The sequence below is a fragment of the Triticum urartu genome, chromosome 5 (genome assembly GCF_003073215.2).
Source record: "Triticum urartu cultivar G1812 chromosome 5, Tu2.1, whole genome shotgun sequence".
In the NCBI taxonomy this organism is placed as follows: domain Eukaryota; kingdom Viridiplantae; phylum Streptophyta; class Magnoliopsida; order Poales; family Poaceae; genus Triticum; species Triticum urartu.
Genome location: NC_053026.1, coordinates 227,587,380 through 227,599,002, shown reverse-complemented (window position 1 = coordinate 227,599,002; position 11,623 = coordinate 227,587,380). Strand labels below are relative to the sequence as shown.

Here is an 11,623-nt window from a genome sequence, read left to right as displayed (position 1 = left end):
CATATTTAAAAAATATGTGTTCAAAAAAATATTCATCATCAAAATAAGTTTCAATTCTAATAAAAAGATAAAAAAATATATTTAATTATTTTAAAATAAATAAATTCTTTTGTTTTTCAAAAAGTAAAAAAATAGAACTGATTACTAGACTATTCCATGCACTACTACTCTTCCATCGGATGAAAGATGTTAGGGTGGCTTATTTACGTCCACACGTCATACTCCGAAAAGCAATAATGTTATGAACTTATTACTAATGTTTATCGAAACTAGATATAAGATATGACGCGTACTGTCACATGGAGCAGGTTTTATAATATTTTTAACCCGTTGCAACGCACGGGCATTTGTACTAGTAGGTAAAAATAAAGATAAAGAGGTATAAAGAATAAAGATTAGAGAAAAAATTAGGGAAAGATGAGTCGACCGCGTTGGGCGCACCTACCACGGTCAGACAAAAACCGGACACGGAGCACGGACCTCCGTTTTCTCGTGCTGCGTTGGAGTTGGGCGTTCGCCGCTGAGGACCCCGACTGAGCCACTCTCCTCTCCGTCCTCTCTTTCGGCTGCCACACGAAAACAGGAAACCCCCAAAAATACAAATTATATTAAGAAAAATAAAGCACATCTCCAGCAACGATATCTATCGCCTCATCTCGAGAACGCGAAAGCCTCCGGCCGTGGGCGCCGACCGACCAGGTACCGTCGACCGAATCCCTCCAAGCGTCCCATTGCGAACTTTTTCCTTGGTCAATCCGATTGGGCTTTTCTGTTGCGAGTTGGCGGAGAAAACATCGCTGATTTAGTTGCTGCCACCTCTGTGCAGGCGAAGGATGATGATGAACTTCAGGGACTGGATCTCATACCGGCTCGGGTCGTCGCTGCTGGCGGCGAGGCCGTTCGCCATCTCCCGGTCCGACGCCGGCGCCTCCCAGGGCGATGGGGAAGGTACTCTCCTTGCTTGGTTTACCGTGTGTGTGTGTATATATATATATATATATTCAGCGTGCTAGCTGAGGGTTCTTGTCCGGTCGTATCGAATTGCTAGTGATTTTTAGCCTTGTTTACAATGATTTAATGGAATTAAGCCTATTTCTTGTTACTGCTTGAATGCAACGTTGGTTCATCGTTGGTTAGTCCCAGTTTCTCTGTCCTAATATATGTTCCTGATGTTTTTTTCTCGACAGTATGCCAAAGGCATACCTTACTTTTATAGAAGGCAAAAAGACATTTACAAGAACTTGTGCAGCATGCGAACATCCCCACATGGATACAACCCACACCAACACCTAGAGACTAAGGCTACTCTCTCACAAATTTGTGGAGTACACCAACACCCATACCAGCTTCTTTCCATTCCTTGATCTCGTCGAAGATGTGCCTATGCAGTTGTTGTGCCACCGTCTTGACTTGATCCGCACGATTGAACACTCTAGCATTCCTTTGCTTCCAGAGTGCCCAAGCCACTGCCGTGGCTAAAGTGTCGAAACCTCTATTGTCTGCGCCGTGAAAACTCTCCCTGGCCCGAAGCCACCACTCCAGAAAAGTATCATCCCTGTCGGGTCGTTGCACAGTAATGTTGAGGTCCTTTAAGCAACGATGCCATATTTCTCTCGCGTAGCTACATTGTATGTGAATGTGCTCTGCGTTATCCTCGTCCTGAAGGCAAGTATAGCACGCAGAAGGTGCATCCTGTAGCCCATGCCTAGCTCGGCGATCGGAAGTCCATATTCTATGTTGCACTGTCAGCCAAGTATAGATCTTACACTTCAGAGGGGCCCAATTGCGCCAGATGCAAGTAGCAAAGGGTACTCTCTGTAAGCCTAGGCATAGTCTATCATAGACCGAACGAGCAGTGTAGGACCCCGACACGTCACAAGGCCAAGTGAACTCATCATCCACTGTCGGATCTCGCTGGACTGTGGTGATCGCCTGTTGCAGGTGCAGTAGTTGAATGTGGGCTGTGAAGGACAACTCTCCTTGCACGTCCAACGGCCATGTCGCTCCTGTGAGGGCCTGCTGGATGGCCCGTCTTTTCCTTGTACGCTTTTCCACCGCACTGACCACCAACGTGGCAACATCCGAGGCCGCAAAGCCATGAATCCATCTGTCACGCCAAAACAGGACCCTTGTGCCATTCCCGACCTTGATCTTTACCAAGCTGTCAAACACCTGTCTCGCCTCCTTGTCCACAACCAGGGGAATTCCTTGCCAGGGCCTCTCTGGGTATACTCTTCTTAACCATTCCCACCTAACCCGCAGAGCGAGGGCTTGGATTTGCAAATTCTTGACCCCCAGGCCACCATAGCCCACCGGCTTGCATATGTTGTTCCAGGCCACCAAACATTGCCCTCCATTTGCCTTATCTTTGGCCGTCCAAAAGAAGGCTCTCATCCACTTGTTAAGGTCATACACCCATAGTGGTGCATCCATCACCAGGAAATGGTGTATAGGCCTCGCTGACATGATCAATTTCACAAGAATGAGCCTTCCTGGCCTCGTGATCAGGCCTCTCTGCCATGCCGAGACCACTTTCTTCGCACGATCAAGCATCGGCTGCCAGTCATTCCTTGTAAGCTGCTTGATCGCCAACTGTAGGCCAAGGTACTTTCATGGAAAATCCGTCGTATCGCACTGAAGCATGTTGGCCACCCTATCCTTGTCCAGATTGTTTCCACGGATCAAAATAGCCGAGGATTTGCTGTAGTTAACTCGAAGACCTGACGCTTCCCCGAACGCTTGCAGTGCGCAGCGAACAAAATGCTGGCCAGCCACCGAAGGCCTGATGAAGAGAGCAACATCATCAGCGTAAATAGATATCCTCTGCACGGCCTTAATGCCATGGAATGAGCTGACCACGTTCTCGTTCGTCGCCTTTGTGATCATCAAAGTTAGCACGTCCATGGCGATTACGAAAAGAAGTGGCGATATAGGGTCGCCCTGCCTCATCCCACACGCATGCGCAAACGCTTCCCCTGGCACCCCATTTACCAACACACGCGTAGTTGCCGTTCTCAGTAGGATGGAGATCCATTCAATCCATTTTCTTCCAAATCCTTTAGCCCGCAAAATCTCAAATAGAAACGGCCATGATAACGAGTCGAACGCTCGTGATATATCGAGATTAAGGAAGAGCCTAGCTTTCCTACGATTGTGTATCTTCCGTGCGACTTGTCTGACTAGCAAGAAATTGTCATGTAAGCTCCTAGTCTTGATGAAAGCGGATTGGTCAGCCGCGAGCACTTCTTTCATCTGTTTCCTTGCTCTGTTAGCAAGCATCTTAGCAAAGACTTTGGCCGCACCGCGTGTCAAACTAATCGGTTGGAAGTCTCCCACTTCCACCGCGTCCGACTTCTTAGGAATCAGCACGATGTGCGCACGATTGAGCTTCCCAAAGCCATGATGTACAGCTTCAGCATAACCGCCATGAGATCTTGCTTAATGATCGGCCAAGCACGCTGATAGAAGGCGCCAATGAACCCATCTGGTCCTGGCGCTCGGTCCGACGACATTTCCTTTATCGTGTTCCACACCTCATCCTCCGTGAATATTTCCTCCAGTTCGTGGAGGTCACATGCTTGAACACCAATGAAATCCAGGGTCCAGGGTGGCCTCCCTCAAGTTAGCCTTGCCCAGTAGTTGCTTGTAAGCAACGGTCAGAGCACGAAGTTCTGGGAGGACAGATGGATTGGAGGACGCTCTGTCCGCGAAATCGCGCCTCTCCTGCACTCCTGCATTCCCAAAAGGAGAAGGAAGGCCACGACGGTTGCCGACGGCTTGCCGGGGCACCTTTGGGCGCGAGACATCCACGGAGCTGTGGGCATTCACGAAATCGGCCAGTACATCCTGCTATGGCGCTTGATCGAGAGCACAACGCTCTCTGACGCGCCTGACCAGCTCGTGTGGAAGTGGATGGCGTCGGGCATCTACACCGCTAAATCTGCATACACTGCTTCCTTCCACGGCTCGATGACCTGCGGCAACTAGAGGCTCACATGGAAGAGTTGGGCACCCCCCAGAGTGAAGTTCTTCCTCTGGCTTGTCAGCTTGGATCGATGTTGGACGGCGGACCGCCTCGCCTGGCATGGACTGCAGCACCACAACAGTTGCCCTCTTTGCTGCCAGGAGCCTGAAACAATGCGCCATCTCCTCCTTGGGTGTTCCTTCTCGAGGCACGTCTGGTTCGAGATCCTTTCCTGGATGCGCATGACATGCAGGCCCCCGAGCAACGAGGCTACCCTCTTTGATTGGTGGCATGATGCCCGGCAGGTCACGCCCAAGGCGATGCGCAAGGGGTTGGCATCCGCGACACTTCTTACCTCCTGGATGATCTGGAAGCACCGCAACGATTGCGTCTTCAACGACGCACGCCCTTCCATCCGGGCGCTAGTTCACGGCATCAAGGAGGAGGCCAAACTTTGGGCTACGGCAGGCGCTGCTGGACTCAGAGTAGTCTTGCCCCCGACCTGGGACGTGCACTAACTCATGTCCCCTGACTGTAATTCGCCTCCCAGGAGGACTGTAACATAAAACACTCTTTCTTTTCAATACAATGAAACGCAAAGCTTTTGCGTTTTCTCGAAAAAAAAAGCCTCGGTGAACACCTCTTCCTTACGAGCTTGATTGGTGATAATGTCATTTCCAAAGCTTATACGCGGGATAAAGTTTTTTGAGCGCCTTCCGTTCGCCACAAGTTGAAACAACTTGGTGTTTGCGTCACCCTCTTTAATCCATCTTAACCGAGACCGCTGCCTTTCTATAGTACATTGGAGCGAGGCTAGGCCCAGCAGGGCCAACTTCAGCGTCCTCCTAAGCCAGAGCTCCTAGATAGTCAACACTTGATGCTCCTGAGCTCTATCAAGCCGAAGGATAACGTAGTTGGCCACTGTCATCTGTATCTTGATGTTGCCCACCTTCCTTTGACCCCATGCTTGGAGTGCATGTGCCGTGCTCCGCAACAATTCATCCAGCCGTTTGAAGGGATCCGTGATGTTCCCATCGCAAACCCAAGCGTCCCGCACCACGTCCAAGAAACCATCAAGCTTAGTCCAAAAAAGCTCGAATCTAAACCTCTTTTTGGGGCAGAACGCCGCGGAGGTGGAGAGTAGAAGTGGCGCATGATCCGACACGTTTGTTGATAGAGCCTGGAGCAAACAGTCAGTGAAGTGCAGCTCCCAATCCACGAAACTAGATTTCTATCAATTTTGGTCATAACCGGTTGTCTCGCTTGTTCGTCCAGGTGAAGTTCCTACCATGCATGTATAACTCTTTGAGTTCATGGTCGTCCACAAAGTCCCTGAACTTGCGCATCATCGCTCTGTTCAGATTAGTGTTATTCTTTTCCGAAGCTCAAAGGATCATGTTAAAGTCCCCGAGAACCATCCACGGTCCCAAACAGCCTGCCCTTCTAACTCTCAGTTCCTACAGGAAATTTGTTTTGAGCTCATCTCCTTGAGGGCCATAGACAACCGAGATCCACCACTTGGCCCCGTCCTTGCTGTGTACCATCCCTGTGAGAAAATTGGTGTCCAGCTGTATGTTATCTATCTCCATGACCGTGGTGTCCCAAGCAAGGAGTACCCCCTCTCTAGTTTCCAACGCAGGCAAATACGCAAAGCCATCAAACGATGGCCCCAAACATTGTATAACACAGAAACGATCAATTACATCTAATTTGGTCTCTTGTAAGCACACCATGTTCACACCCATCGATGTCACAAATTTCCGCACCGCCTTCTTCTTTGCTGGATCGTTCAGGCCTCGAACGTTTCAGCACAACACTTGCAGGTTGAGATCCATAAAGCATATTGATCTCCCACCTCCAACCAAGCGCTCAATGCGTCTCGATCCCCGACGACTGCTCCTCCAAGAGGTCCCTCCTCGCTGGCATATCCTTGCGAAGAGGGCTGCAATGATCCTCATGTGATGCTCTCTCAACGGTGAATCAAATAGCACATGAGTTCCTCTATGGTTGCATGGTCCACTTCCAAGTCTTCCGGGGCCAATCCTAACGCCCGCAGTAAGACGTTTTCAGCCGGGGAGGCCTTTCCTTTTTGTGTCGATGACGCACGTTTGGTAGCTCTAGTCATGCGGCGAGGGGTATAGGGCTCCGCCTCTGGCCTGAGCGTGGTCGCCTGAACTTCTTTGAGGAGCGATGGGGCTAGCTTCTTGACCAGGTTGGAGCAAAACCACTTCATCTTCTCATATGCAGCTGCTTCCTGGGGGGTCATACCTGGGTTGCATGCAGCTTGGACAATCTGCATGTCGCGATTAGCGTCTGGATTAACCTCCACCAGCAGCAGCGAACTCTGGGCCGGCACGTGTCCCCTGCTGTCCCCATCTTTGGAAGCTGCGTTGGTCTCCGTCGTGATCTCCCTCGGGATCGACAGTGGGTATCTGGGCTCCATGATGGCAGCCTCCACTCGAGAATCCACCGTATCATACGCCGCCGATGGGCCCCTCTTGTCCGTCTCCACCGCCGAAACAGAAACCAAGGCTAGATCCTCTGCGGTCCGACTTGACGGCCCTTCCCTGCGGCCCTCGGGCACCTCCTCATGCCCCGTCACAACCGAAGCCTGAACTGCGCAGAAAAGATCCGCAGTGGGTTGCGGGGCGGGATCCACCAGCAACAGTTGTGCCCCCTCCGTGGCTGGCCTCGAAGCCATGTCCTTGTCTATATCTAGCCCTGCCGCAACTGTCCTGGTCTCACGAACCCCAACCAATGATGGCTCGGATCCAGCACGGGCCCCCCAGCCGGTCGTCCCTCCCGTGAGTCTTGCATGGTGGGTGCGCGCTCCACCTGCTGAGCCGCCGAGTTGGCGCCTGGGCAATTCAAACTTCCCGTTGCGGCGCGTGGACTGGCTGTCATGGTGATACGGTCAAAAGCAGATTGTCGAACCATCAGCCTATCCTGAACTCTCTGCGTGGGCCTCACAATGCTTTTTGCTTTGTCGGCATTCATCGGTGGGAGCCTCCAGTCTTGGGGTGTCCCTGGCTGCCCCTCGCCGCCGGCGAACTGCCGTCCGCCACCACGGCCTTGCCCATGCTCCTGAACGCCGCCATTGCGTGTGTCCCTCACCCCAAACTGCCGGTGCCTGGTGGTGACCCCACCGCCTCTCCATCTCATCATCGTCCGGCAAGCCACTTTGTCCATTGTCTGAAGAACCACCAAGGAAGAAGGGCTCGTCGGCGTCGAAGTAGTCTGTCACTGAATCCAGGTGAATGAGAATCTTGCATTGCAGCATTTGCGGCTCAAAAACGTGCTTCGCGGGCTCTGGCACTGCAAGCCACCGACGAGTCGGAATAGATTCCGGGTCCGCCGTGCAAGCCGACAGCTGGAAAGATGAAAGGTTGGAGCACGAACTCGTCTCCAGCACCACCAAGTCGACGATGCAAGCAGAGCCCAGCAAGTCCTCCACGACGCTGCGGTCCCAAGCGTGCGGAGGAATACCTTCAATCTCGAGCCGAACCTTGTACCTCATCACCGCATGAACTGCTGCCTGTTCCATTGGCGGAAGAACAACCAGACTCCATGATGCTCCACAACCGGGCTCTGCCCCAGCCTGTTACGGTGATCTTGCCTCGTGAACACCACCAAGAAATCCTCTGGCCTGTAGGGGTGGACCGAGACCCACTCTGCAGAGATGCCCATCTCCGTCTCCAGTGCGTCGAGCACGAACCGTGGTGACACATCTCGCCTGGCGCCGCTCACATACGCGACCATGGCATGCTGAAGGCGCCGCTCCAGGTCAGCCATGGCGGCAGAGCGGCTGACGACGCAGAGCTCCGAGGGCTCTACCTCCAGATCATCTTGAGTTTGCAGCCTGGGGGCCGACAGCAACGGCCAGACTGGCCTCGCCGCCGAGGGGGGCGGCGGAGGGGGTGGAGGAGGTTGCCAGGCCGTGACCGGCTTGTGCCGAGCCGCCGCCGAGTCCGAGGCCTCTGCAACGTCCCGACCCCCAGCAGAATCTGAGCGGCAAGCCACCTTGGCCGCTGCCTCCCGCCTGAGCTCGTCTTCAAAAGAGGGGCTGCACGCGGCCCTCGTGACCCGGCAACCCACAGCGAATGCAGACAAGGTCGTTGGTACAGTCTCGCCGGAATTGCCCCTTCTCGAGGCACCGGAAGCATTTGTCGCACATCTCCGGTGAGATCTCTTTGCAGACCAGGGAGGGAGGGCGCGGCGCCACCTTTGGCTGCCCAACGCCGCGCCTGCGCTTCCACAGGGTCTTCCTCGATCGGGGGGCTTCCTTTGAGGGAATTGGCCGCCGGCAGGACTCCACCTCCGGCGCCGGCGCCTGCGCCGCCTCCTACGCAGCAGCTGCAGCCGACTTCTCCGAGGCCGAGGAAAGTCCCATACCAGAGACAGCCGCTCCCTGTGCGGGAAAGAGGAGGTGACAGAGAGCGGCCTCTCAGCCATGGCCTAGTCGGGGGAGAGCGAGAGAGGGGTGGCCACTGTCGCTGGAGTGGCGGACGGCGGGAGGGTGGACGCCGGCGTCGGAGTGACGCACGACGGAGGGCTTAGAGCGGAGCGGAGCGGGAGCCCTATGTTCCTGATGTAAAGTTATAGGACTTGGGGATGTTCACTTGCTGTTATTGCAGTTGTGATATCCCTTTAGTGTGCCGTCTATGTTGATTTCATTTGCATAGCTTAAGGTCCTATTGCTAATTGTTGTTTTATTTTTTATTCCGTCACATGGAGACATTTCCTGACGACATTTTGTTATAAAGCCATCCTCCTGTTAAATGTTAAGCTAAATTGGTGGATTTCCTGTTTCAGGTACAACACAAAGTGAGTTTGTAGAAACCGTATCCGCCAACAGATTTCCTTCCAATGATAGCCGTGCACTAGAGGTCACATCCAACCCACAGGCTGTTTCCTCTGGTCTTCTTCAGCCAGATCATGATCACAACAAGTCAGATCCACTAAAGCAAGTTGAGGCACTTCAAATTAAGTTTTTGCGGCTGGTACACAGGACTGGAGTGCCTCCCAGTACCAATGTAGTTGCACAGGTACTGTACAGACTGCAGCTTGCCAACTTGATCAAGGCTGGTGAATCAGATGCGAAGACAACTAACCTTGCTATCAACAAAGCCAGAGTTATAGCAGCAGAACAAGAAGCACCCGGTGAACCTGATTTGGACCTCCCCTTGCGAATTCTTCTTCTGGGAAAGACTGGTGTGGGAAAGAGCGCCACAATAAACTCCATGTTTGATGAAACAAAGGTTGCTACTAATGCACTTGTTCCTGGTACTAGTAGGATAAAGAGGGTTCATGGAAATATCAAAGGAGTAAGAGTTACAGTTATCGACACACCTGGTCTGCTACCTCATTACCATAGCCAACGGAGGAACAGGAAGATTTTGCATGCTGTCAAGCGTTTCATTAAAAGAAACCCGCCTGATATCGTCCTGTACTTTGAGCGGCTTGACCATATTAACAGCAGATGCAGTGACTACCCTCTGCTGAAGCTTATAACTGATACCTTGGGTTCTTCGATATGGTTCAACACTGTCCTTGTAATGACTCACTGTTCCTCATCTCCTCCTGAAGGACCAGATGGTCATCCTTTGGAATATGACGCGTACACCCGTTACTGTAAGAATGTCGTGGAGCGTCATATCCAGCTAGCAGCTTCTAACACACAGCTGGAGAACCCTATTGTTCTGGTTGACAATCATCCAATGTGCAGACGGAACACCAGGGGTGAAAGAGTTTTGCCAAATGGGCAGGTATGGGTATCAGAACTTCTTTTGCTGTGTGGGGCGACCAAGTTGTTAGCAGAAGCAAATTCCTTACTAAAGTTCGAAGATAGTTTTCTGCTGTCACAAGCAAATGCCAGGCTGCCTTCACTCCCTCATCTTCTTTCATCACTCCTTAAACCTTCTGTGTCATTGAGTACTGAGGGTGTTGACAATGAGATGACTGAGCTATCAGATGAGGAGGATGAATATGATCAGCTACCACCTTTCCGTGTTCTAAAAAGATCTGAATATGAAAAGTTGACCAAAGAACAGAGAACTGCATATCTTGATGAACTGGACTACCGTGAGACTTCATACCTCAAACAGCAGTGGAAGGAGGGAATCCGGAGCCAAAAGCTTGCTGAAGCCCAAAACACCGAAGCATCATCTGCAGTCGCTGATGATTATGAAGAGAGCACATCCCCAGTTGTGCACATATCAGATATGGAAATCCCATTAAGTTTTGACTCTGATTATCCAGCACACCGCTACCGTCACGTTATAACTAATGATCAGTTGTTTAGACCAGTTTTGGATCCCCAAGGATGGGACCATGATATTGGGTTCAATGGTATCAATTTTGAATCATGTCATGACTTAAAAAAGAACATATCAACATCTATTGCTGGACAGATGATGAAGGACAAAGAAGACATGTATATCCAGTCGGAATGTTCAGTAAGCTATAGTGATCAAAGGCGCTACTCATTGATGGGGGGCATGGATATGCAAACAGCGAGTAAGGATTTGGTTTTTACTGTTCATGGGGATGCCAGGTTCCAAAATCTGCCTTGGAACACCACCGGAGGAGGTATTTCTGTTACTAAATTCGGGTCAAAGTATTTTTCTGGGGCCAAATTAGAAGACTCCATCACCATTGGGAAACGAATCCACTTGGTAGCCAATGCCGGGAGGATGGTTGGCGGTGGACAAGTGGCAGATGGAGGTGGCCTGGAAGTCACAGTAAGGGGGAAAGACTACCCTGTGAGAGAAGGGAGCACCAGCATGGCGGCCACTGCTCTGTCGTTCGAGAAAGAGACTGTAATCGGGGCGAATCTTCAGTCTGTCTTCCGAGTGGGCCATGGGTCAAAATTATCGGTCAGCGCAAACGTAAACAGCAGAAATCTAGGCCGGCTCTGTGTCAAGATCAGCACGTCAGACCATGTGGAAATAGCTCTGGTCGTGGCCGTATCACTGGTCCAGTTCTTGCTAAGGAGAAGATTGCTGCCGACTGGCAAAGGCCACCAACAGCTTGACACCGACTTAGATGAGTAATAAGTGAACAGATAGACGGAAGAGTAGACAGCCATTTCATGATGTAAACGTTCAGCAGTTGGGAGTCGTACCTGGTCAAGCTACTGTACCCGCCGCTAATGTGGGGCTCCTAATTGTACAGATTTCCTAAATCTATGTCTGATTATATTTTATTTTGAAACAAGGCAAAAGTCTTCCATTTTTATTGATCAAGAAGAGGAATTTGCAAGAAAACAACCGCAAAAGTAGCACAAGATACTCAAGTGCTTAGCCCCCGCACGAGAGCAACTCTAGCAGATCATGTAAAATGATGTACAGCAAATTTTGTTTAAGGGATCCTGTAAAGCACGAGAGCAACTCTAGTAGATCATGTAAAATGATGTACAGCAAATTTTGTTTAAGGGATCCTATAAAACGAATTTGCAGTACCGCGGAAGGCATGGCAGAATAGATCTGCTAAACCATACTGGATATTTGAAATTTAAAGTTTGTGCCATGATAGTTCTGTTAGAAATAAGCCACGCATGAGTATGTGCTCGTGTGTGTGATCTGTGTGCATGGGTGTGCGTGTGTGCTCGTGGTATGCGTGGCGTGGTGGTCAACACGTGAGCTAGCTAGATGGGCATGC

The 11,623-nt window shown here is 51.2% G+C and overlaps 1 protein-coding gene across 1 annotated transcript; it reads left to right on the top strand.

The window, feature by feature from the left end:
- Window positions 1-510: 510 nt before the first annotated feature.
- LOC125508470 (translocase of chloroplast 90, chloroplastic) lies at window positions 511-11,179 on the top strand. The gene is made up of 3 exons (XM_048673185.1): window positions 511-699; window positions 827-948; window positions 8,777-11,179. Exons 2-3 carry the CDS (start codon window positions 834-836, stop codon window positions 11,014-11,016), a joined length of 2,355 nt encoding a protein of 784 aa, XP_048529142.1. The 5' UTR covers window positions 511-699; window positions 827-833; the 3' UTR covers window positions 11,017-11,179.
- The last annotated feature ends 444 nt before the right edge of the window (window positions 11,180-11,623 follow it).